The 27,787-nt window shown below is 41.9% G+C and overlaps 1 protein-coding gene across 16 annotated transcripts; it reads right to left on the bottom strand.

The window, feature by feature from the left end:
- Window positions 1-642: 642 nt before the first annotated feature.
- Window positions 643-27,581, bottom strand: LOC122569785 (sodium bicarbonate cotransporter 3). Of its 16 annotated transcripts, XM_043731493.1 has the most exons (24): window positions 24,343-25,409; window positions 19,880-20,010; window positions 19,118-19,258; window positions 17,392-17,457; window positions 15,875-16,013; window positions 15,557-15,776; window positions 15,338-15,461; window positions 14,779-14,955; window positions 14,379-14,441; window positions 13,438-13,542; window positions 12,616-12,719; window positions 12,354-12,539; window positions 9,233-9,439; window positions 8,741-9,153; window positions 8,497-8,662; window positions 7,952-8,110; window positions 7,676-7,825; window positions 7,326-7,601; window positions 6,856-7,245; window positions 6,664-6,771; window positions 6,460-6,594; window positions 4,457-4,635; window positions 4,269-4,383; window positions 1,150-3,557 (listed from the first exon to the last, which is right to left on the bottom strand). In XM_043731493.1, the coding sequence occupies exons 1-24, from the start codon at window positions 24,372-24,374 to the stop codon at window positions 3,480-3,482; spliced, it is 3,864 nt and encodes a 1,287-aa protein (XP_043587428.1). In that variant the 5' UTR covers window positions 24,375-25,409; the 3' UTR covers window positions 1,150-3,479. The 16 variants fall into 16 exon arrangements, 15 of the variants coding, with proteins under 15 accessions (XP_043587335.1, XP_043587428.1, XP_043587364.1 ...); XM_043731429.1 differs by lacking the exons at window positions 13,438-13,542; window positions 14,379-14,441; window positions 24,343-25,409 and adding exons at window positions 26,364-26,581; window positions 27,342-27,581; XM_043731424.1 differs by lacking the exons at window positions 13,438-13,542; window positions 14,379-14,441; window positions 24,343-25,409 and adding exons at window positions 26,364-26,581; window positions 27,347-27,581.
- Between the last annotated feature and the right edge of the window lie 206 nt (window positions 27,582-27,787).

The raw sequence follows: 27,787 nt of genomic DNA, 5'->3' as shown, positions 1-27,787 counted from the left end.
TAAGTGAGAATATATATTGTTGAGAGTATTTAAAATTCATTTTTTAAGCATAAAAGGATGCCAAACAAATCATTTTGGCCGCAAAATAGGTATCGAATGACTTTGTTATTTTTACTTTTCTTCAAATTCGCCGGACTTGCAACGATTTCTTTAAAAAACCGAAGGGCTTTGAAGAAAAACTGCTCGGAAAACCTCGTATTTTTCACCAACTAAACTTGGAGTATTTTATGATTTATTTTCAGCTGTCTAATAATCGACACGATTATATTCCACGATTTTATTCCTTTCCCACCCTCATTACATTCTCTCTTATATCCTACATATTATTGTACAACGTTTACTACCTTTTTGAAGCAATCACGGTTCAGAATGTAGGCGTGGATTATGTGATTATAGTAAATACCTTGCTCTGGATAATTTCTATGCTGTATCCTCTTGGTTTATTAACTTCCAAAGCGACCAAAGTTACAAACGACGTAGGAATTTGAATTTCCTCCCTTAAGAATGAATGTTCTAGGTTCTAGATAATTTAGTAAACTCATTTGCAAGCCGAAAAAACTGAGAATCTCGTACACGCGTTGTTGAATTGCACTATTGACCGAAAAATAAAAGTAGAGGTAAATGATAATTATACAATGTGATCGAGTTAATATTTCCGTTGTTTAACATTACATTATCTTCTAGCTCGAACAATTTTCATTTCAGCTGTTGCATCGGAAAATAAAGTTTACAGCGAACAAATATTTCACATTAAACGATACGCTTTTTCAATCGGTGAGCAAAGAATACTTTATTGATTTAATTTCTGCTAGAATATAGTAAGTAGTCACTTGTTTTGATATTTGTTTCTCGTTATTTGATATTGAGTACAGTGACTACGCATATGGTAATTCTGATTCAATTTCAAGTGGGGACTTCGGTTCCAGATGCTTATCCCTGCAATTGCGCGCAATGATCATCGTAAGAATAACGTCATTTCGAACGTCGGATACTGTTTCTCGTCGTTGAAAACCTAGAAATAATAGAAAAGAGAGGATGCTTAGGAAATTGATGTGGGGCATGAATAAGAACTCACTTCTGCATTTTATGATCGAAAATTACAAACATTGGGTAAACATGTAAAATGAAAATAAATCGAGAAAAAATGAGTTTTGTGGGTAATCAATATTGTATTTGTTTCTTTTTCTTTTTTCATTAGGATTTATCAGCAATTCCGTTAAGGAGGACTAATACATCGATTGCATGCATGGCAGCGAATTATATGATTGCAACTGATTATATACAATTGTTGCTCGCAATGAGTTTCCTCGTTTGTTCGTATATACACACACATATATGACCACCGAAGCAAGTGTCCAAAGTGTGTATATTCCTTATACGAACTATAGTTAATCATTAAGGAAGTTATTTGTTACGTACACTTTTATTCATGATGAAAATTGAATGATGTTTGATGCGATGTTATGCGAGGATAAACAACTCCGCGTTTATACGCTGAACTTATTTTGCTCGTAACAAAATTCTATTTCAGTACCTAAAATAAATTTCTACGCTTTCAACTTCGGTATCCATTCTTATCATTAACGGTATTCCGTTGCAAATAGATACTTTGGGCAGGAAACTAGGTCTTCTAAACACGGCGCGGCACACTCTCGGGATATCTTTGTAAAAAGTTGCAGCAAATGTGTTCGCGATTTTTAAAAAATATGTAAATTGAAAATATAGCGGAATACCGTATCACGCGCATTCACTGCTCTGTTATTATAATTTGTCACGCGAACCTTTTAAAGCAGAATTTTGTTTACGTCGCGTAAGATTTACAAAATTATTGAAATCACTGTTCTTTCACTAGGAAGTACTTACACATCATCCATAAAATGTTCAAAATTCTAATCACAACCATTTAAAATACTATAATGACGATCGTAGCCCGTTAGCTTATGGCAAACATGTGTCTGAAACGGGATCGAGAACGCTCGCATGCGCTTCTATAATTTCTTTCCCATTGCGAGCGTGTATAGATCTGCGTGCGAATTTCTTCCTTAAATTTATACAAACACACGTAACATCAAGACGAACGGCTGCTTCGTATCGTACTTTGCTGTATGTATAATACATATATCGATAGAGATGTTCCAATATATGTTGTATATACAGGTGGAGGCCTATTAATGCCTCTCACCTTTCTTTATCATTAACCTATAGTGCTACTATCTCATCTTCTCACCAAATACGAAGACCTAATCTCATTTATCGACGAACTTATCACGCATTTCTCGAGCGGACTTGCAAATCCTCGGAGGTTTATTCCAACGTGTAATAATTTGATAACGTGTCGCTTGAAAAATATCGTATGAAATTATTCTCTTCTAATATTCTCGCACCAATCGGTTCGTTTCCGTGTCTGTGTCGGTTGAAAACCGGCGAAGAAGGAGAAATAACAGCTTATTCGTGTAACGATCCGCGCAATGTTCTGAAAGACTGCAGTACGTTAAAAATCTCATTATTCCTTTTTTCGAACGAAAAGGACATCCTTCAAGGGACGGCGTTACGCATGGAAATTCAGTCGTGCTAAAATTTCGATAAAAAACATGGAAAACTCTTCTCTAATATCCTTGCGTACGAATTTTCTTCCACACAATCGAATTTTCCTATTCTCAGCGTAAAAAAGATGCTGTACATTTACCGTATAATGAATATATTGTCGCTGTTGGCCGGTATCTGGCGTGTATTGGAAACTTCAACAATTTTAATAAAATCCAATCGTGCTAGAGGAATGTTGTTAATGTTGCATGAGCGTTGGTGAAGAATGAGTCTCGTCACTGGGGGTAATACCGACCTTTTCGGCGCTTTCTCTATGATCGACGACGCGTATCGGTCAAGCTCCTCTGTGAGACATCCCTCGAAGGAAACGTCGATATATCCAAAGGGGTTTTCTTGGCGTACTTTCTATGGGCACAAACTACTTAATCCATATAATCGCTAGATTACAAGTATACGTTATTGCGCACTGACAAGAATAGATTCGAGATCCGGCGATGACAATTCACGCGTCGATTTATCAACAAATCCAGCCTTAAATCTAGATCGCTCTACTTTAAGTTTCAATGATGTGTGCGTTTCTTTTTTCTTCCTTTCTTACGAATAAAAGGTTCACGACAGCTACATATAGGTATCCGTCAGTGGCGTTTGTTAATTGCACTCGTCCAAGCTACAACGCGATGAAATTAGATAGTCTCGCGTGCAATTCCATTTCCTATAAAATATTGTCCTTTTAATAACTCTTCTCGACTGTTCCTGACCACGCGATGATCGCGTTTACCATGACTGGACGATAACGCGTACGAGGAAAATCAAAACGTGCTTTGTACCGTTTAAATTGGAACTAAAGGAAAAGAGAATCTTCGGAATCGTTCAAAGATCGAGTGATCGTTCAAAGATGATCGCGAGCGTTCGTTCCCAATGTAGCGTTGTTTTTGTTAGACAGAAGTCTCGGCCGAAGTAGTGCCGTTAATCGTTAACGGGCTGATGCTTTCCTTCGATCGTATCAAGTCTACCTGAAACGATTAAATCAAACATTCCGCATAATTTCGCGAAGCGCATTAACGAGAAGCCAATCGTTTCAAACAAGCATCTACGTACATAGAAATCTTTGAATGAGCCGCGATGACAATTATTCGTTCCGACGATCGAACTCAACCACTCGTTACGGTTGTAAAAACTATATGTCACGGTAATTACGTTATCGCAACGGATAGTATCGCTCTGCAATTTCTCTTATCCACGGATGGATACGAAAAATTACACTCGACTATCGAAAAATGCGTGCAAGTGATAGATCAAGTATGAAAGTGCGAACAATAAGATTCAACACATGCAAAAATTAAATTTTGCTCGATTCTATCGTGATAATTGGACATACAGAAAGAAAATCAAATCCACTGATATCTTTTCTATTGCTTTCTATTTTGATACTTATTGGCGAACACTGCATGCTGCAACTTAACTACGCATCGGATACAATCGAGAATGGATGCGAAAGTAGGTCTTCTTCTCTATCAGAGTCGTCGTTATTCCTAAGGACGGATCTATCTAAGACGACTCCGAGGGTTCCGTGCAGCCCCCTTTTATATTCTTACTCACAGTAGCGTACAGGGGGTATGTTGCATGCCGGTGTATTGGTGCTCTTGCTGTGTGACTTGCCATGTGATTTATCAGTTTGGTGATCGTGGTGGTGGTTAGAATTTAGAGTCATTTACGTTTGTCACCTTGATAGAGATTCCACTGTCATCTTCGTCCTCTTCGGTCATCGTAGTCAGCCTCGTAGTCTCGTCAGCCGTCAACAGGTTTTCCTTCTTCGAGTGCTTCTTCTGCTTTCCCGCGCTAAATTCCAGACAAGTTAACAACGTCGTTTTCACGTCGTTACTCTATCTACATCCTAATCGACTACACGTACTTGATAAGTTTCACTTGTTTCGTTTTCTCGTTGCCTTCGTTCACTTGTTGCCAAATCCCGGTTTTATTCACCTCTTCGCTGATATTGATGCTCGCCATTGGGATCTTCATAATGTTGCCGTTCGCTAACGAAATCTGTATGTTTCCCGACGGTCCGTATGCCATAGACTCGTTCTGTTCCTAAGGGACAAATCGTAAACTCAGCTTTGCGCTTGATTCTCGTTGGTCTCGGAAAAGAAAATAAACCAAGCCATGCATTGAACTCGGCAAAATTCTCGGCACTACCGTACTCCACAGACCTCGAAGAACGGTGGATTTGGGTATAAAAGGAAAGCGGTATTTCGGTTAGCATCGTCCGAGCTGGAAAAGGAAAAGAAAAAGACAGAAAATGAAACTTGCATTCGGCTGAGAACGAGCAGGTATCGCGTGGAATAGTAGCCTTCGTGACTCGTGCAGAGCCGAATCACCTCAATTGTTTTGTTGCTTATTAATGATAACAGAATGACAGTATCGATAGAACGAATCGCTGGAACGATGGACGGAGTTTATGCCATCGTTACCGCGATCGCGATCGTGATCAAATTTGTTATATCGCAGTGCACGATGTCTGAAGTTCAGCGTAATAAAGGTGTGATCTTCAGCAGGAAGGTAGATACAAATGTTACAATTATTCTCGAGGCCGAGGAACTATGGACGTGCGCTTATGGTCACGTACCGATGACAGCCGCAGGATTCGACGACCACTGGTACCTTTATGTCTCTGGCATTCTTTCATTTCCACATCGACTTTCCCCTGATTGTCCGATTTTCTGAGAGAACTTTATCTTTTTACCTTTTTCTCTCCCTCTTTTTTCCCCACAAAAAAACGCGTGTGTCTCCTTAACTGCGTATTTAAGTTATGGTGTTTGGACCTTGTGCTTGGAAATAATATATATCTGATAAAAAAAAAAAAAAAAAAAAAAAAAAAATGGATACTATACGCGGGAACAGCGAGGAAAGGTTTCTGTTCGATGCTGAAGGTCCATCTGATCTGATGTGTAGTCCGGTATTCTACACGTGTCGGGAACTTAGGATTGCATGCAAACGGAACGTGTTTGACTCGTGTGCTATGTGTCAAACGTGTCGGTAAATGCTTCGTAAGGAAGAGTTAGGATTACATAGAGATTTGTGTGTGTTCTTAAACAATAATGTATTTTCATATGTTAAGGTAGGCAATCTGTGTTCGACGATACATCGAGCGGATACATGTGTGTCAAATGCTTGTCGAAACATTGGCATCGTTATAGTTTTGCGTGTGTTGTCACGAACTGATAACGATGTTTCGTAAATTCAATTAAAAAAACAAAAAGAAGATTCGTCCGCGTTTTAATAAAATCTCGTAGGCCGACAAAAGGTAAGCAATGTTACTATTATCGTGTTTACGAATCTTTCGATGGTATACTTTTGGTAAATATGCAATTACCTACAAATCTATGTAATTCAACTATGATAATAAATTTATCTATGTTTTAAAACAGTCGTGTCCAAAATGCTATATATTATTCGAAGAAACAACTATTACATGTAATTAATACTGGTCGGAGTATTTTGGCACGCGCAGTTGTGCGAAAATTATTTTGGTCGAAAACATTTACGAAACCACCGAATACATTTTTTGTTTTCTTCAATTTTGGTGCGAGCCATTCTTGTTGTTCAGGCACGTTTAATGGCAAATTATTGTTATTATTATTATTATTGCTTCGATCGGATAGATATTAACGAGAACAGCGATAAAACAGCGTCGAGGAGGACTGTTTGCTAGAACACGTGCAGCAAAATTTAGACCACGTGCAAATGATCTTTCGTTAATATATCGCGCCGTTCGCTGCGTTTCCGGCAAAACGCGGGTTCATCGTAATCGCCGACAGTTACCGTGACCACGGGGCAAATATTCGCCACGCGATCACTTTTTTTGTGCTATTTACGACCAATGATGATATTTAGTACTCGTCTCACGGTGCTAACCTCGCCGCTCTCCAGTTGTCGTAGATCTTCGGCGTGTTTCCTGCTTGGTTCCGGCATTACGTCGTCCAAGATCTTTAACTCGCGTTGAGTGAACAACAGGTCTAAGGACTTTCGTATCCCAATCATCACCACCAACTGTATAAAATATCATTTGTTTGAGAAACGATGTTATCTTAATTTATTATCATTTGATAAACGACTAACCATCAAAGGAAACAGGATGGAGGTACTGCTGAAAGATTTGATAATCCACAAGCAGGCTAAACAAGTCAACTGTATCGTTGTAAACAGATGAACGCGTTTCAATGGTACCTACGACAGTATACGATTAGTGGATCATGAAAGATCTGATCGTTTCTGAGAAACGCACGAACCATTAGCTGTTAATTATTTTACCTGCCGAAGGAACATATAGTCAGGTTGGTATTTAACCGGCATCAGCATGATTAAAATTCTGTCGAAAAATTGAAGTCCCTTCAACGAAGCAACTCCCATGTAGAGGAAAACTCCAAACAGCACCGGCATCGGTATGTGTCTCAACATTGGCGTGAGCAGAACCGAGCAGCCGATCATCAAAAAAATTAAAATGTGTGTAACACGCTGTTCGCGGACACCGAGAAACTGCGGTTTTTCGCCTGGCGCGGCACATTCCGATTCCAGCTTCAACGAATTCACGTGATTGATCGAGAGCACCGTTGCCGCGACGAACCAGGGCAGTCCCATCACCGAGCAAATTTCTATCAGGATCGCAAGGACGAACAGATCCAAATGATAGCCGCATCCTTTCTAAACACGAACGATACACTTTATCGATGCCTTTCGGGTTAACTTTTCGATAACTTTTCAAACGAGGAATAGACGCTTGCCTTTAATTTGTTCTCTTTCCTATTGACTATCACGGCTGTAATTTGTTGATCCATAAAAATCAGTATAGTGCCTAAGAGAGCTGGCAGACACGCGACGATGGCGCTCCACCATGGATTGCTTTGAAAAGGCCAGATCATCCATCCCCGACCGGCCAACGTCGGCTTGAATTCCTCCGGTACTTCGAGCTTGGGCGTTGGAATATTCACGAAATGGTCGAGCGTGCTCATCGAAAAAATCGCGATGATCACAGCAAAATCACTGACCACCTGTCTGACCTGTATGGTACGCGCGACCAATGAGACTTTTACGGTGATTTCCAAGCGACTAACGACGATCGATGTAATACTACCTTTGATGGAAAGAAGAGAGCGTTCTTGAAATCTTTGAGCTCGACGGATAGCAAGAATGTGCCCATGAATAGTATAATTGACATGAGGAACACATCGGGTATGTAGTGCGGTAGGTTGCAACCATCGCCCACCAGCGTGCCGTTGTAACTCTGAAAGAAAGTTAACGACATTCTCATCAATGATATAACGCTGTATCGAGTCAGTCTTAAGATCAAGGTGCCGCTGCAGTTTGTAATTTCGGCTAACGAGTAGTTCGACGTGGACGTTCAACTAACCTGGCATGTTTTTTGATCGAGCGCCGTCCAATTAATGTTGTCGTAGCTGGACGGCAGGCTGCCATTCGGCGGCTTGCACCAACACTCGTAGTTGAACGGTTCGTTCGCATGAGTATTTATAGGATACTTTTTGCCGATTGACAATACGTTTTCAATGGCCTGAAACACGTGAATCTTTAGTCGATTTCCTCTCCGAATACTCTCGATTAAAAGCTGACGAATTAAATTGAAGCTTAAGAACGTTCGATTGTCGTTGCCACTCTTTAATCAAGATCGAGGTCGATCGAATTTTCGGCTCACGGTTTCGAAGCCCGCTTAAAACACTTCGATTAGACGCGTACACCGCGACTCGTGACCCAGATGCCGGTGATTTCGCTGATTATGCGATCCGCGAAGCACACACAGTTACACCATATCCAATTAACCCGTATCGCAGCAGAAGGACACTGTTGCGCAATTAAGATTCACGTAGGTAACGAAGACGAATTCTTTGCGTGTGAAACTTACTTTTCCTGTTGTTCGAGATGAGAATATCGGTCACGTACCTTGTAAATGAAGATAAACGCGATCAGAGTGGCGAAGTTTTCCTCTGTGAACCGCGTGATGTAGCACACGAAAGCGCTAGCGTCGATCGCCACGAGGATTACCAGAATCAGTGTTATCCACGAGCCGATCCAGAAGCGGAACGACATGTAGTTCCAATCTGATTTCCTATGAACATAACGATGTATTTTCACGTTATCTCTCATGTCTTTTACGTTACCTCTTATGTCGTAAGAACCTACTCACTTGCAAAATTCGTAGACTATCGTCTCGAAGACTAAGACTGGGCCGGTGGAACCGAGAATGGTGAGAGGTTGACCAGAGAAAAATCCATATCCGATGCCGCAAACGAAACCGGAAACGAGCGACTCCATGGCGGCCATATTTTTGCCTGTGGCTTCGCTCAGCAAACCACCAAATGTAATTATAGGCGAGAGGCAGGCAAAATACAGGAAGATAAAAGAGGCTACGCATTGAAGAGCTAACGCGTCCTTGAAGTCGGAAAAATAAAACGGCACTTTTCTCTTTATGTCGTTTACCAAGCCACCGAAAAGCCTGCCAGTTCTCGATAGACCGGATTCTTCCCTCAACTTTTGCTCGTCTGCTTCGTCGTCTGGGTCTTCCTTCGGTTTCTCTTCTTTTGGTCGCTTCCTTACATCCTGAGCAAATCCATCGATATGGTTGATTATGAAGATATAAAATTCTTGATTTGCGAATGATTTCTCATCTATATTTTACCTGCGAAGGAATAGCGGCAGGCGGTTCTATTCTGATCGCAGGGTCCCATTCTCCTGGCGGTAGAACCGTAACAGCGTCTAAAAACTCGTCGATTCCTGCAAGTAGATGATTTCTGTTCTTGGCCTTGTACGCCACGTCGTGGAAGACTTCGTCGGACATCAGCGTAGCCATGGCACGGCCAATCTCGTGGAAACCTGTGATTCCTCCCTACGACGAAAATAAAGTGTATGTTATGTTTAAAGGAAATTGTGGAAGTTCAGGATAGATAGAGAAGTATATTTATCATCGCCAGTTGCTGCAGCATTCGAGCGAAGAAATAGATAATATTGATTACCGTTTTGAAGCAGCAAGGTTTCAGAGTTTTGAAAATTGGCATATACCATACATTGGACCTAAAAAATTTGCAGCTGTAGGATTCTATTACATAAGCGAAGTGACATGTTTCGAATGTCAAGCAAAGATATGGTATTGGATAGAAGGTCTTTATTCGCAAATTTAATTGCGCTAATATACTAATTGGAGTGGATCCAGCAGTTATACCGCCATTACCAAGAAGTACAGATATACGTATAATTGTAGAAATGTATTTATAAATAATTACCTACATCTAGCCTTGATAACCATAACTTCTCAATGGAATTAGAACAATCATCAAACATCAATCACAGCCAAACTTTGCTGTTTAGGTCTGGGAAGGACTAAGGAACTAGTATATCCTGGATATGCTGGTTATAATGTGGAACACTTAGCAGATGCAGATTTTAGAAGAGACAGTTTACAAGATTGGGAAACACAAGATGATCTTTGTAAAGAACAAACCAAGTGGTAACTGAGAATAAATATTAAGAAAAAAAAAAAAACAGAATAGATTCTAAATTAGAAACTACTTGGCATGTCCCACAATTAGAAATAAAAATCAAATAAAATAGGGTAAATTCATGTGCATTGTTTTCTGACATAAATCTTATAAGTATGTGTAGTTAACTTCTTTAGAAGATGGAGAGATATCAATGGTAGTAGTTTGTTCCTTTGGAAAATGGGAGAAAAGACACAATGCACATGAATCTACCCAATTTTGTTTGCTCTTATACTTTTCATTAATGTTAAACAGTTGGAGGAGATACGCGAAGAAACTCTAACATCAAACACCCACCACAGGTGGATATGATCATCCTGAGCATCCTGAGTATTCCGAACCATTAAAGGACCGCACACTGCAATAAGCACAGTGTACCAACTACGAATAGATTGCGAAGAGCTGCAGAAGGTGCCGTAGGCTGAAAATTAATTGAAAGTCGAGAGGATTCGAAACTAAGAACTTTCGGTTAGGAATCCAAGCCTCAACCAACTCACCTATCGCTGTTTTATTTACAAACGTTTTTTAAGAAAGTATAATGGGGAGTTGAGAAGTTGATTGCCAGAATGTTATGGGAGGGAGGGGGCAAGAGATAACTCAGTTTGCTCCGCCTGTCCCCACTTCTGACACTGTCACAATGTTTAGATAAAGTATATGGTGTCAGATGTAGTAGTAGGATTTAAATATCAGCGAGAGGTTATAATCACGTATATACATACATACAATCTACAAACGTAGAAAGAGAGAGAGAGAGAGAGAGAGAAAGAAACGGAAAACAGTCCCCAATCGAGTTCTCGAGATAATGATATTCAGGGTATCGCAAGCGATAGAATCCGTGGAAGAACGTGTAGAAAATCCATGAATATAAAATCACAGAATATTAAACCTACAGACAGCGCAAGAATGTGTAAAATATGTTATAATGTAGAGTTAAAAGTAGCATTTTTAGTATACAGATTTGGAGGTACGATCGTTTATGTAAAACGTGATCCTGGCATGACAGGTTGTGTAGCGTGAACCTATTACGATGAGTGTACAAGTTTTCTTCTCGCTGTATTTCATACGTATTCATAATATTTCAACAATTATACATAAAAATACATTGCATACATGAATAATATATTTATGGTGATTCTGTACTTTGAATTTTATTTTTAAATATTTTTGACAGACTGTTTCAGTATGACCATCTAACGAATTGAATCAGTACCGATGAACGAAACACTTGTATGTAAAAAATGATTTTATTATTGATTGGCTAATACTAATTAATTGTCAATGTTCATGAATCTATATCAGAATAAAAAATTATTAATCATTTCTAGCTTGTTTTATAGCTGTATCTATTCCGTTATTTATATTTGTTGTCATAGTATTTGTATACGTGCTAACAATGAATAATCTTAGAATGTAGCGAATAAATTAATATTCTGAGAAGTTTTATAATGTTTTGGAATTATGAATTCAATTTTAATCAATCATTCCCATCTAAATGAACCTATTCCCATTACATGAAACTGTTTATAAATACTGGTTTGACTGTTTATAAATAATGTTTCATGGTCGGTAGATCTCAACACGTTTACCAATCTTTTGAGATAATTATATAAATATAAATATTATTAGAAAATGACCATTAGTTATACCTTATTTCAAAGATTTCAACTCGAGCAGAATGCCTCCTTAAAATAGATTTAAAATGAAACATCGGTGAGTGATCGATTAAAGAAATGAATTCGTTCATTATGTCGAGATCAAGCAGATTAATTTACTGACTCTCTAGCAAAGATTGGCGAAAGCTTACAACACAAAGAAAAACGAATTGAAGATAAAGGATTAGAATTATGCACAATGGAAAAATGCTTCGAAGTCGTTTCATCTAGTCTAGTGGATTGAAATGGATCGTTTCAGTCATCTGAAGATTCACTGTGATCGATAAACTAAAGATAAAACGTTCGCTGATGAAAAAAAACGCGACAAATCATTGGGAAAAATCAAGCTCTCGCCGAAGCTAGGTAAAAATCGGTTTGTATATCGCTCTCTCGAGATCGAGAATAGTCCAGGCAATCAGAGTAGACAATTGCTTCGTTAAAACGTTAATTACGCGAAAGGAGCTTTTCATCGAGTTACCCGAGAATCCACATCTGCCCGATAGGTATACACAATTGATGCTCTGTTAGCGATGCACGCTACAATTGATATTCCAACTGAAATCGCTTTACTCATCGACAAAGTGCTTTTGTCTAGATTTCAAACGAATCTTACCGTAGGTCCGAGCAGGACAAATATAAATCTTGTTGGCACAGGAACTTCCGTTAAGTCACCCATTATTCCCGCCTGGCTTAGCCGAATAAAAGCTGACAGCGTTTTATCTAAAAAATCGACTTCTCCTACGAGAATGTTGCTCGCCTCGGCTCCAGCTGGTATTTTCCGCATAAAATGAGTATTACCCTGGTGAAAAGACCATAAAGAAACATTTCTGCGCACAGTCTGATTACGATGGATGAGATCGTTAAAGTCTACGAACCTTGTGATTTGCGTCTCCGTTTTCTAAGGCGGAGGAACTGTGATTTCGGCTAATTGACACGCTGCTTGGACTTCGATCCATCCCGTTGGTGCCTGGTTCTTGGCCTGAAAGAAATCTAGCTTACCGCCTACTGCGTCTTCCCAAGGTAAATTACAACGAGAAGTCGCGTGGGCAATGTAATCGAGGAGCTACATATTTTTCCGTTTCCTCTCAATTACCACCTCTATCCAGCACCGCTAAAAGTTAGATAGTTGCGGCCCACGTTCACGTGTCGAAAGCGTTTCCGAGTTGCGGGAATCTGATAGTAGAGACTTCGCGGGACAACGAAGAACGAAGAGATTACGTCGTAGATCGGAATTACTTCTGCTTTTCCTTTTTTAACGCGAACGTTAATTTTCAATTCGAAGATTCCCCGTGCAGAAGCACGTAGAACTTTTGTTAAATATCAGGAACACGTAACTCAATCCTTTCGAACGGTAACCAATACGGTAAACTTTTCCGATAAATTGACCACATAGCTGCGGCCACTCGAGGACGAAGTCGATTTTGTTTTCCGTGTTCCCACTTACCCTCAATAATCGTTTGCCGATAGAGGTGTTATTTTAAACATCGTCGTTTCAACCTCGATGATCGCGGAGCGTTCGTTCGACTCGGGATTCCGACAACTCGTGATACTCTCTCGTCGTTCAGACTTTCGTGTTGAGAGAGTACGTGATATGATTATAGCGTTGCATAGTTTGCTACGGGAAATTTACGGCGACGAGAGGGTTCTCTAGTATGTTAAAAAATAAGAAAAGTGCCAAGCACAGTAAAGCAGTTTACCGGGATTACCGGGTATGGCAAGGAAGCGGCTACCGGCATTCAGCGCTGGCCCACTGCCGTGACTTGTAGCGCCGGCGATCGCCGGGGCAGAATTCGATTCCTCCACTAAAAATGAGCATGAAACACACACCAGGATCGTTCTTTATTTACAGAGGAAGGACCCAAAGAGGAAGGAAATCCCATTTTCATTCAGTGCACTACGTTTCGCCAACCGAGTTGCCTACCGAGCGAAACTCGCTCCAACTCGCAACTCGTTAGCGAGATCGTAATCGTTTATCGTTTAGGGGAAATAATAAAAAATCGCAAAGACAGGAGAGGAAGATTAGTTGGAACGCTGAAAAGGCAGACGTTAGTCGATTATAAGTATGACAGTTAGTAGTACAAAGTATATCGAGTAGTTAAAGTATACATTGAGTCACGTGCATATTATACAATTAGAGAGATCATGCCTCCTGATTAGTACTGTGAAGGTTCACCTATGCGTTCCCGCGATCGTGCACTTCCTTCGAATCGCCTCTATCTCAGGAGAACGTGAAAAGAATTGCTTGGAATCTCGTGTATCTGTGTCGCGTCACGGTCGCAGTAGTAACGGCCGACACTCGCCAGACACGAGCGTCCTTCCGAGTCGCTTTTGCGAGTCCGAACGATAATGAACGCGTTCTGTGCGATACTTAATTACTGCAGAACACCGAGAAGTCCACGGGAAAACGAATAGTGGGAGACAATGCATAATCGATACGGAAATATATGTCAGGAAATATTACATTATTGCGGTTCTAGAATATATACGAGAAAGTGAAAAAAGAGAGAGAGAGGGTGGGGGGGGGGGGAAAGAGACAACGAAATGCAGAAAATTACCAAGTAGACGAGAGTACGAAAGACACTGATTTGTGCTCTATCGATTAAAATTTATAAGAACAATAACCACCTGACAGTCTAACCTTTTAGTTGACACATCGCGAACCATGCTGTGAATCCGACCACGTGGGGAATGCCGAATTCGTCTGATTGAAAAATAAGAAACAAGTGTAAATATTCGTACCACGATCGATTCAGGCGAAGTCGATGGACTTATTATCCGTGTAGCCACATGTAGCCACTATACACCATACTGACGAACTTTTACGCAAAACGAAAACGAAAACGAATCGAATCTTGCGTGCACGTTTATACAAATTATTCGTGAATAAAGGTTAATGTTTAATAGCGGGTTAAAACGTTATTCGTAGAGAAGGGTTGAATACTGTTGGACAATGAGAACAAAGGGATGTAGAAAGCTGCGAAAGCACCGTAACCCAAGGCAATCGAGGCTGCTTAGCCTTAGTCTGGCCTACGTTATACCTGGAACTAGAAGGTACGGTCCTTTCAGATCTTTCGCTTCTTTCGAAAGCAGAGCCGTATTCGAATTCGGGCAACTGCTACTGCGAGCGACGGAGGGAGCGTAGGCGTCCCTAGCGTCGCGACGCTCCTGTAAATCTGACGTCAACAACGCATGCAAACCACAAGTACAGTCGGAATCTGAAAATGTCGAGCGTGTTGCACGCGTTTAGTGTGAGGAAATTTTGAAAGGTCTAAAGTGCTGCCGAATATTTTACGACCCCACTCACATACCATTTACATTTCTCCAATTTCTCGTTCAACACGTTTGGCATAATGTCGAGTAAACAAATAATATAACAGATAAATATTTTAAACAAATTAAATGTTTCGCAAAAGGGAAAAGAAATAAAGTGCAGAAAATATTTAGAGCTTAAAAAGAGGAATACGCTTGATCGAATCGGGATAATCGAAGGAACGCGTTTCGTTTCAAATGACCGCACGCGCGATAGTTAAATATTAATACCCTTTTTCTCAGATGACATCGAATGATCTAATCGAAAATGCATGATGGAGAACTTACTCTTCGAAGAGGAATGATTTCGACCTATTTCGGCCAAGGATCTGATAATTGGTAGCCTGGACATGTTATTATCCTTGCGTCTCTCGTGTTGATGTCGATGCCTCACCAGAAGAGCTTCCCTGACCTGTATTCCAAATAGCTTTCTCGTTAAAACTTGCGCTTAAACATTTTATAAACCAGAGTGCGAGATAGAGCCTGGTCACGAGCCTCCATCCGTACCTTTTCCCTCGCCTCGATCGGCAAGGAGCCCTTGTTGATCATGTTATCGAGTACCAAATCGGCGATTTGTTCCAAACTCGCCGCCTCCATGTCCAACATCACAGTTCCATTTAACAGCAGGCTCCTTAGCTCGAAGAGAGCGTGTAGCGAGAGCGTCGCTACGTGAGGTTTGCTCCACCTATTTCCACCCTCCTCCACGTCTTCCTCGAACTTAATCCACCTGAATGGAAAATGTCAAGATAAATATTATATTTGTCCGATATCGAGAAAGAATTTCGTCATTGCCAAGAATAAAAGGTTCTAAGGAGCTGCGACTACCTGGCCGTTTCCTTCCATTCCATCTCGTCACCATCCTTGACGAGCTCCTCCATCTCGGAGAAGAGGGGGTGGGACTCGTGGGCATCGTCCCCGACTTCCTCGCCCAGAATAAACTGCACCCTCTGGGCTGGCGGCGTAACTGTAATTTCAGACGTGCTTCGTGAACCATCAGGCTTCTTGTCGTTTGGTAAAAGAACAAACGGAACAACGGAACATTTTATGTATACATTATATAAAACAGAGAAAGAGAACACGTCTGATAAAACACCATATCGAGATGTTTGAACTACTTGTAACTTTTAAAGTTGATTGAAATGACATCGGGTGAATTCCGAATAACCTTACGATGATCTTCAACAAATAGGTGATCGCTATATGATATGATCTTGAGCGGTTTCAAAACCATCTCCGTCAAATGACTTTCACGTAACGCTTCAAATGATCTTTGTACGGCCTTCGAATGACAAAACGACCTTGAGATGATTATGAAAGATCTTGAAATGACATTGATATGATGGAACGACCTTCGGATGATATCGGTATGACCTCCAACCACCTTCAAATGAATATCGAATGACTTTTGGTATGTATGTATCTTATGACTGTGTTTCTCAGTGCAATAAACGATGTTTTCAGCCAGTTCAAGTGCATTGTTTGTAGGAACAACGAAAGAATGTTGTGCGTACATCGTTAAATAATAAGGAAGAAACGTGGAGTTTGCGAAAAGAGAGTTGACAAGTTCACCTTCGAAAATGCGAGGCACTCTGAGAGCAAAAGTATGCTAGTATCAGATCGAGCAGTGCAGAATGATCAACGCAAATATTGCGTGCATAATGACAAACGACACATGCACACGCTTAAGAAAAGTGTTAGAAATGTATTTTTTTTTTTTCGCATTATCGCAAGCTGTTCTATAGTGATGCATGTAATCGCAAGTAGAGTCGAGTGTCATATCGGAAAATATCTAACGAGACCATTCGTATGGTTGTATCCGATTAGGATTATTACGAATTATTATTTCGTTTCACTGGCCATAAGAAAATTCAATCATTTTGATTCGCGGAATATCTACGTAAAGATAATCTACATTAACGCAATCGCGTCACGCAAACGAATGCAGCACTCTTTATGTAACAGCAATAAATAGTGTAACAAGTCCGTGAGTCATTACATCGTACACATAACGATTTGATCTGATAAATATTAATCCTCTTCGAGCTGGATCATGCTACAACGTGAGTACAAATTACGAATCTAATCGAACGTAACAACTCGCCAAATTGCCGGAGCGATTATGGCAGCCTTGACGAGATCCTCAGGTATAATTGCTCCTCGTTGTTTCTTTAAATCGTCGACTCTTTCTCTTATATTTTTTAAATGTGCCTGAACGATTAAGCGAACACTGAAAGTTTAGGGAAACGGAATTTTCGAGCCATCTTCATCTTCACGTACGAATGATCTCTTTGGTAAGTGTGTCCGAGAATACATAGAATTCAGTTACGTGTATTTTAGCTTACGTATCATCTCGCCGTCGGGATCGCAGATATTAGATAGTCGACTCCTTCGAGTCATCAGCAATTGTCCTGAAACGTCAACGATACAACAAACATTGACGCCAGTTCGCCGATCAACTGCGAATTTCGCCCAATTACTCTTTCATAGTTTTCGTTTTTCACGGTGACTCGACACGTCGTGCAAGAGTGTTTCCGCGTGGCTTCTCAACCTCGAAACGTGGCCATCTCGTCGAATCAACGAGAAATTACCTGGAGCCAGGTGGCTGATATTCTCCAGAAGGTTTGCGACATAAATAGCTTCTCTTGGACGAAATTAAAAATGTTGCTTGCAGGTGACACGGCTGACGGGACGAAGGAAAGAAAACGCGAGTCATAGCTTCGATATACATTCAAATAACGTCGGTAGAGATTAAACGACTGCGTTGAGCATAGAATCATAGATTTATCAAATGAAAATATAAATAAATCTATTTTATCGGGACGAGAAAACTAAACGCTGATCGAGGAACTGCGGCCAGTACCTTTAGGGGGATGACACGTTTCTAGGCCAACGATCTAGTATTACCCAAACGCGAATCATACTTGTACGTGAACGCGTTTCTATAAGAATTTGTTACCAACATATTTTCCCAGCTTCTTGTAAGAAGAACAAGGAATGAACGCGAAGTATCTCGCGAGACAAGGGCTGGAAACCTTTGTCAGAACCCGATATCGGTCACCCTCTTATATTCAGTGTGCCAAAGATAGGGTGAACAGCCAGAGAAGTCGTGACAAGTGGTTGGCTGGTTGCCACATATCGTTCAATAATGCCGCAGAGTGCAACATACCATGTAACGTTTACCCGCGTGTTCTGCGGTAGCTACTTGAACGACACGACACCGCTAATGGATATGAACCAACCGTCGGAGTAGTTTTCAAAGTGTTACGGTCCGTATGAACGCGCGCGTACATCAGACGAAAGAACCGTTTCAGCATTCGCTAGTAACGACGCTGTTTCGTTTTTTATTTCCGACAATAGTCGTGCGAAAGCACGCGAACGGCTTTTCTCGCGATGTTCCGCGATCTTAACGACGTGGCACAGCGTCAGAAACTTTTCGCGGCTGGACCGTCGGAACGTCTGTATCTCCATGGATTGGTGAAAATCAAGCGAACCAAGAAGTTGGTGAGAATTTCCAGCCTTTCGTATCTCGACTTGAAGTGGCTTTCCTCAGCCAACTACAATAGCAGATCTTTTCGAAGCCGCACGAGAGCGATTAACTAAGTTCGATGTAGTAGCATCGAGGCTACTTTAGTCTCGAAAACTCGTGACCTACAAGAGACATTTGTCTCCCGTTTCTATTCGCGGTGGTTATCGATTACATCGGAGAGCGTCAGTCGTCCTTTACCGAAAGGGAAACACATGATACGGACTCGGACGAGACGAGATTAGGTTGGTCCTCTCGGTTTGGGACGGCGCGGTGCGGCACGGCGCGTTAACCGATCGATCGTTTTACCGAAACGATGGGCGTGGATCCGTCGCGGTTTCAATTTTATGGATTAACCAACGGTGTAGGGAAACGTTAGTTGCGAGGAAAAAAACACGGACAACCCTTTAGCTGGAACGCGGTCCGATAAGTAGCCGATTTAGAACAATTGGGGCTGCGACGCGACACAGGGAAAGATCTAACGGAGGGTAGAAAGCGAACGAGGGTGCGTACGAAGCAGAAACGCAAGCGAGGAGAAAACTTACTGGGCCTATCGTTGTCGACATTCTCCTTATCGGTACTGCTTGTTCCCAACTGACGTTGAGAATGATGGTGCTTGTGATGACGACGATGTCTCCTTTCGCCTGGTAGATGCACGCCCACATATACCGTGTGCGCTCTGTGACCTGGAAGCAGATGAAAGAGAGCTCGCGTCAGTGGCTCTCGAGTCGACGTTCCACGACATTCCTACGATTATCGATAATAAAAATCCTATCGAGCACGACAGAAAGAGAAATTCACCGCGATCTTTTCTCTATCGGTCGAGGACACTCGGTGTCTCCCCTATCTTTGACCGACAACCGACAGACCTTTATAATCCTGTTGCCTCTTTCGATCTCCATGTTTCTTAAACCCTTTACACCCGCTCTATTACCGTGGCTAGATCAATTTACGCCGGCCGATGCGAATAGTTACGAGTCAGTCGGATAATCCGAATCGATTTGTTCGTCTGTGGAATGTCGACGGTTCAAGATCGCACGGGGACAGGTGACCTCGAGCCCGACGTTCAACGTAGACGAGAAGATCGCGACATTGCTAAACGGAATAACGATTTTCGAAGCACCGGCAACGCGTTCTATGAGCAAACACCGAAGCCAGATTCGCGTATCCAGCTGACCTACGCCGGAACGGTAGACATCGTCGGCCCGATTAAATCGCAAAGAAACATAAAGGTGCGAAAGCTGCTTTCGATAATCGGCGGGAATCTTTTAAGAAGATCAGAATGTAAATGGAAGAAATTTCGATACCTTCGAAATCTTTCTCGGTGTAAGATTGATGAGTGATCCGAACACCGGGATCTTTCGGAGCCTCGTCGTCACCTGTCCCACCTACGTGGGCCGCGCCACCTCCGCCTCCGATACCTGGCTGCATCCACGGTCTAAAAAATAAATCAAACGCACACGTGTAATCATCGAATGGTTAGAATAATTTTTCTGATTCTTTGTAAAATCACAAAAATTTTTAATAAAGTGATTCTACGAAGTTTGGAATGTTGTTTTGTTTCAATTCGACAGCCTCGATACTCCGCAAACGATTTACCTTCGTCCGCCGCAGTAGCAGCGGCGCGTTCAAAGATGTGTATTTCGTGGGCTCGTTATCGAAGTGAACAGATATTCGCACGAACACGATAGCGACTCGTCCGCTGCAGTAGCGACGCGTGAATATATCCGACTCTCCACAAAAGTACCGATAACGTGTAAATCGTTCCCCCGAATTCTCGTCTTTCAACGACGCTTATGAAGGAAAAACGCGCGTGGGATTGCGAAGTAACGCGGGGACGGTCGTCTGCTCGCGGTTACTGGCGATGCACACGCGATTTTATAATAATTAAACTTCCTCGACAGGAAGTACTTTGTTCGTGTTGCAGCGCGAGCACGCACGCGTTCTCTTATTTCCCTCTTCTCGCTTACTTGCTATCGAATCTTTACGCGTAGCGATTTACAGCAAATTTGGTCGCCTATTTTTCAAATACGAGCACTCACGATGAATCATAGCTGTCAGATATTTCCTCAGGGTCCATACCTCGTTGCATTTTTAATTACGCACGGCGAGAACTCTAATCGTGATAAACGTTGACAATGCTCGACGATGTATTCGCGAAACAATGGCAGGAGTTCCGAGTGTTTCTGCTGCACGCGATTGACTTTGTATCTCTCGTGTTTCGTTTCTCGTAGACGCGTCATCTTCGTGATAGATAGATGAAAACGTGTGACATCCGTCACTTTGAACCAACTCTTGTTTTTCCATCGACGATACTAACGAGCGAAATTCTAACGTAGGTAATAATTGCACGAAGATCGTGAATGGCTGTCACGCGATACGCGCAATCGGTTGACACGTGCGATTATAGACACAACCTGATTGCTATGTCAAAGCAGATTAGCTCGGAGAGTGTCGCATATGTATCTCGTGTAACAAAGCATCGTAAAAACGCGGCTCTTTTGCCGATACGATGCCATCTACTACGTGAAACCAGCACGTTCGCTAAGGGTAATAATTGTAACTAACGTGATGACAACGTTCAGAACGACATTGACCAGTAGACAAGAATTTACGAGCGGATCGTGAATGTTTCCCGCTACATAAGGAACTTAACGATCTATCCGATTTCATATGATGCTACACGATCTCATTCCGCGATCAGAGGATGTGTAATAACTTATTTTCTGTTTTTTATAGTAACTTACGTGTAATCGTAAATAATAATAAATCACATTAACATCGCTGTAAAAACAAGCGATGAACGCGACGATTGATAAAAGGCCATTGAAAAAGAAACATAAAGATGAATTTGTTACCGGAAGAACTATACGTACAAATGCAATCAATTATTCCGTTTTTACTATACGTTTACTTTCGTATTTTCTCTTTGCTTTGGACGAATAAACGACGTTCTCAAACGAGAAAGTCGGAGAGTATAGATCGAGGGAAGGAGGTTGAAGTATATTGTTAACAATATAGGACAAATAATATTTTTTATATTTACAATGTACATTCAGGATACGGTTGTTCGGGCCCGTTGCACCGTATTCTTAATTGTGCAAATTGCTTTGCTGACTGCTTCGACTTTTTTCCCGGATATATCTCTTCGTTGAAATGCAGCTTGTGTAATCTAGCGGTGTAGATAGCAGTTTGATATCGCTTTTGTATCTTTAAGCTATGTTTATATGATTGTTATGTTATGTACACATATAATTGGTTTATGGCCTGTTGATATATCATATATTTTATGATATAATTATGATATATTTTACTATTAATATCATTATATCGTCAGAAATCCTTGGAATCACTGCGAGGCATTGGTGGCACTCGATCCCAGCGAATATTCATAATATCTTTGACTACGAATACAATAAACGTATTATCACGGATGCAAGTTGCATTTTAATACAATCGTAAAACGAAGATGCGTAATTCGTAACCGGTTTCTCTGCTCCTTCGTCTGATTAAATTTCCACGAAGCAGGAACGTTCGTGGAAGTTTCGTATCGTGGGATGCGAGGAAACGCGTTCACCAAATACGCGAGATAGTAGGACCGGGAGAATCGATCAGATTTTCGGTGTAACGAAGCTAAAGCATTCGAAGAAGCTTCCTCTAATCGAGGCCGATTGCCGGAATGTCAAGATCGCGACAAACGTCAAACAGTCAGCCGAGGATTACCAGCCGTCAAGTGGATAATTACCGGGTTATGATTATCTACGTCCCACCTGTGTGTATACATATATATACATGTAGTTTTACATAATAGCCGATCTCGTCTGCCGCTTCGACGAAGGGAGAGTGGCATAATAAACGAGGGCAGCACACGATAATTGTTTAATTGTTGGAGGTCAATCTGGTGTTCGTCGATGCGAAAAGACGGGAAATACGACGATTCATTCTTTCAAAGATCTACCGACTCTCTGGTTTCCAAAATTTTTCGTACTTTCGAAATTCTACCGAAGCCAAGCGTCGATCGATCGATACACGCGACAAATTCGAAATGCTGGCGAATGAAACGCGTGCGGTGGCCGATGCTAAAAGCGCACGAAATCCACAACGATTGCTAAGCAACGGAAAGCTCCATCAGACCGGTCAATGAAATGCATTAACGAGCGATAACAACGTCAAATGAAAAAGTCCTTGCGATACGATATTTTTTGTAATTCGACCAACGAGTATCGTCTGGAACAAAGTTGTGTCGCTCGTGCGGATACCGGTCTGTACGATTGAAACGTAAAAGTATAACGATCGAAATAATAGTCAGTTACGGGGAGTAGTCGCCAAAACAATCGACGACCCAGTCGGCTATGAGTCGCTCGTGTCGTAAGATCCGAGGAGAATCGCGATCGATGCAGGCTCTCTGCCAAGAGACAACACGATCATTTGAATTTCGATCAATTTCTGAACCGAGATCCAAACAGACGTATACATGTATATGTATATACGCAGTGAAAAAGTCATCGGAGTCTCTTCGTCGTATATAGTGCTTATTGTAATGATTGTAGTTGGACTACCAGATCGTTAGAATGACATTGTTCCGGAAAAGCAGCGATGCGCTTTAACATTGAAATTATTCTCGCGCGTTGGCGAGCTGCGAAGAAAATTTCGCAATGTAGCGTATTACGCGCATCATTTGCAAGAGCATAGTAACATGCAAGGTGGTACCGACTACCATGTTAAACTTGGAAAACTACGGCGGAAATAATAGAAAATAATAGGTATATACAGTGACGCGATACATGTACGTGTTTGGCGCTTCGTATTCGACTATCGCGAACTACGGTTCGGAATCACCTCGTTCTCGATACCAACGATATAGCGTGACATATCGCCTGGACAATTAGTTTCTTCAACTTCGCGGTCTTTCGTATGTATTTTCCTCTGCTTTCTTCGTTCGCTGTTTGCTTTATTTTATGTCCATATGCTTTCCGCTGTGAAATCGCATAAAACGTTAGTTTAGGAGATGTTGTTTAACGTACAATTTGTTAATCGCGTCTGAACGAAAATAGACGGATAGATATTGCAGCGTATTGTTTTTGTATAATTTTGCAGACCAATATCCATGAAAAATCCAATGACGATGTACGGCGATACAAAGTCGAGTAAAGTGAAGAATGGACCGCGATAACACCGATAACAGATGATTCAAAGCTTCTAAAGTATAGTCAGTTTATTTAACGCGGTAACAAATGGAAAAGTCTTTGAGGTAGGTATCGCTTGAATTTACGGAAACGAGTGCAAATATACTAGGGAATGTGGAAAGAACGCTATCGACGAACGCTAATAGATATGACGAGGAATTTTCATTTACGGAACGACGATAAAGGGGAACCGTCTAATGCGTTCGGTATTTAAACGCGCCGATAAAAATAATCTATGTACCTAAAAATTCGGCCTTGCACAATCATCGATAAAGATCCTATCTATCGTATTGAGTAACGTCGAGGTTAAAGTGCACCTCCGTGCCATCATTTCTTTTCCTTTAATCGAGAAGTTACGTCCGAAAGAACAAGACTGTTCTTTCATTATGCGAATCAATGTCTTCGCGTTTTCTGTTTCGAAAGTCAAGTAACTCGAACATAAGCTTCTTGATCGTTTTCATTATGTCACAAGTTGGTGAGAAAGGCACGAGTTGTTGCATGTTCAAGGTCGTTGGAAATTTACATCGTACTTATATACGCGCCTCCAATTCCTTGTAAATCGAACCAAGGATAAATGTGGTTACCTCGAATCGTACCCGAAGGCGTTAGAGTTCATGATCCGGCGTTTCTTCCTCCGATACTCGAGCGAGGAAGCCGGGATGATACGATGGCTACGACCGGAGCGGATGAACGACGATGCAGTTAAGTAGTTGGATGGCGATCGGTCAGACGGCGGTCCTCATGGCCGAATTCGAGTAACGTGCAAATAGAGACGCCAATGTGGGCGTGATACACTCTCGATGAGACACTTTCTGGTACGGTAACACGGTGCTGGCACGAAGGCACGTTGGCACGGCAGGCTGCTAGACAGACAGCGGAATCGCGGTCTGCACCGGTTGATCACACTCGCGCGCCCACTCTCACACTCGTTACGTAGCTTATACGCACGTTTACGTATGTCCAAGCAGCGCGATGATCGCCGATCGACTGTTTACCACCATCTGACACCGATGTGTTTGTGTTCCAAGGGCTTACCGTCGACGATGGTCAGTGGCAATCGAGCAACGTTAGTCAGCCAGTCATCGCATAGTTTGCTAGTAGTCATCGGTCATTTGTTGTTTCGTATACGCACAGCTAACGCTGATAAGTCAACTTCACTCAGATAATACTTCAATATCGTGCTTTCCGAGAGATCGTTTGAACGTGCACAACTTTGTTTCACGACTCACAAATTTTACCAATTCCGTCTCGTGACACAAATGACCCGGTGAAGTTTTCGCGTGAACGATGCGGGAGAATCGACTTACGAGTTCCTCGACTTCCCAGATGTCCCAAGTAATTCCTTTTCCCCTTCGCGAACGACAAACTTTCCCTCTTTTCATGTTCTCGTGACGTCTTTTCCACTTTCGAGATGGATAGGTGATATTTGAAGAGAAAATGGAGCGTGTGAGCGTGGCCACGCGTGCCGATTAAATAGACGCAATCAATTCTCGCGTAATTCACAAACGTTTGCATTGAGAAATTGATACCGCGTTCTCTGTTTGCTCGCTTTTTGCAGCGCTTCGCTAACTTTTATCCAAACAGCTAGTTTTCGAGGCAGGTTTTTTCATTTTAGCTGACAAGTTCGGAGCAGCCGCGCTCCGCGTCCCTAACGTATCGTCGTTTTACGATCATAGGTCAGATCGCGCGTCGGAACTATTTATGTTGCGGTTGCAAAAACTAACTGACTTACGTCGTGTGGACCTCGCGATCTACAAATATCAAGAAATCGATGGAAACCGCTCGAAACCAGTGTCAGCTAGTTACGAGTCGAGATATTCATGTGATTAGATTCAGGTGAGATTGCAAGAAATTGTGACCAAGGTGGGGCATGCAATCGCGGCGCGTCAACAACGATGAGCAAACTGTTTAACCTTTCACTCATTATCAGCTTGATAATCATCGATAAAAATAACACGGTTCGGTGGCTGACAGTTCATGGAAAAACATAAAGCAATTGTATCAGGTTTATACATATCAAGAATTATATATATATATATATATATATATATATTATCGTTGAATTATTGCACTCTTGTGCATTGCGCGGGTAGTTCGGATCAGTTTACGGAAAACGAACGTCAGTGGACACGCGCTCACTATGTGTTAAGTTATTCTTTATCAGTGTTCGTTCGAGCATCGCCCATCTTTCTAGTATCAATCAAGAAGGAATCTTTCACAAGGAAACAACGATTGTCCGCTTCGCCTATCGTTATCGCTTGGTTAGATCCAAGTCGTTTAACGACTAATCTACAAAGAAGTGCGTTAATCACACTTAAGTAAAATATAATTACAAATAAAGCTTAGAGTTCCGATAAGCAGACACTTCACGGTGCGCTTATCAGCCTAATGGCCTGATTACATTTACCTGTCGTTCATTCGCTTTTCATTACGAGTAGCTCCATCGATGAAAATCGTTTCTTCATCGGTCTTGTCAATCTTTCATGATCCACAACCTTTGCAGGTATTTGCAGGTTTGGATCGACACGATCCAAAGTACGTCAAGAATTCTCTCGGGTAATTCAAGTAGCGATACGAGAAAGAGGATATTAAAATATTTTCTTACCTTCTAATTTGCTGGAAGACTCGAACGTCGTTTGATCGCGAGTGTTTCTCCTTGCAACGCGATCACGTTATATCAAGCAGCCTGCATCACCGCGCGAAAACTCGCACGTCGGCGCACCAATCGGGACACTTTCACAATTTTGATCGCTACCCACCGGATCCACCGATATCCACGATTAGGATGTCATTTTACGTTCTCCGCGAATACAGAGTTGCACGCTAAAAGCAGAAAAGGGGAAAATGTGGAGGTTCGAGCGGAGAGGAAACGCGAACGAGTTGTCACGAGATAAAAGATTATAGCGAGCTGAACGACGCGTTATATTTTTCGAAAACGGAGACTCGTTACATCGACGCCCCTCCCTTGCTTTTCCAATTTAACACCATCTTGCCATTTGAGAATCGAAATACAAAGCGATCGACTGCCTCGCCCATTCTCTCTCTATCTAAATAGATATTATTCTTTCAGCGCTGCGCTTGCAATTGTACTTATGTAACCTTACCACTGAGATAAGCGAAATCTAGAAACGTGCTCGAGCATTTGCAAATTTTTGTTAAACGTTCATGTTCTTGTTATCGATTTAAAAACTAAGAATCGCGTGATGTAATGGAAACATTGTCGATAGTTGCGTGTCGATCAGATTAGTTGGAAAAGAAACGAAGTTATTCCTTTAATTTTTCAGTCATTACCACGGATAATGATCCAAACATCGCGTGTTCGGACGCACCAAAGTTTTCTATTTCCATATTGTTTGTACGAAGAGGTATAAATAAACGATAATTTTGCCCGTGCTTTCGTTTATAAGTATTTTGTTCTTCGAGCTAACTTTTCATTTTAGCGAGTAAAATGGATAGAACGAGGTAAACGAGTAAATGCAGTGGCAAGTTGTTGGGCGAGAGTCGGTCATGACAGGTGTCAGGTCGCGAAACGATTAGAAGGAGAGGCAAGGGTCAACCACCGAGCAAGTTTAACGCGCGAGACCTCACAATCAGAGTTTCCCTTGAGATAGCAGTGGAATGTCATGTTCCTATGGCCGCGGCCAAACAGAGTGAATCAAAATCCTTTTGGGCTGGGTTCGGATCGGTGACAAATCGGAAGCAATAGGAAGATCGAGTGGCTCGAGTACGCGAGTACGTCGCTAGCGTAGTCGTTGAACCCCTGTGCTGTGTGCCTGCTCACTGTGTGCAAGGACTCGAGCGAGGAACGTGCGTCGCGTATCCGCGGCGCGAGCATACTGCTACTCGCGAACAGTGGAGGCAGCTTCACCCTCTTCGGTATTGATCCACGTGGCCAGCTCGACTCTTTCCGCCACCAGCCCCACTGCCTCTTCGCGACCATCCACCGACCGATGGCTACCGATCCATCCACTCCAAACTGTTCATCCCCTTTGCATTCTCCCCTTTTCCCTTCTTTCTCGTCGTTCCATC

Source organism: Bombus pyrosoma, linkage group LG1 (genome assembly GCF_014825855.1).
Source record: "Bombus pyrosoma isolate SC7728 linkage group LG1, ASM1482585v1, whole genome shotgun sequence".
NCBI classification, from domain to species: Eukaryota; Metazoa; Arthropoda; class Insecta; order Hymenoptera; family Apidae; genus Bombus; species Bombus pyrosoma.
The sequence above is the reverse complement of the archived record's forward strand: the minus strand, read 5'-3'. Positions and strand labels throughout refer to the sequence as shown.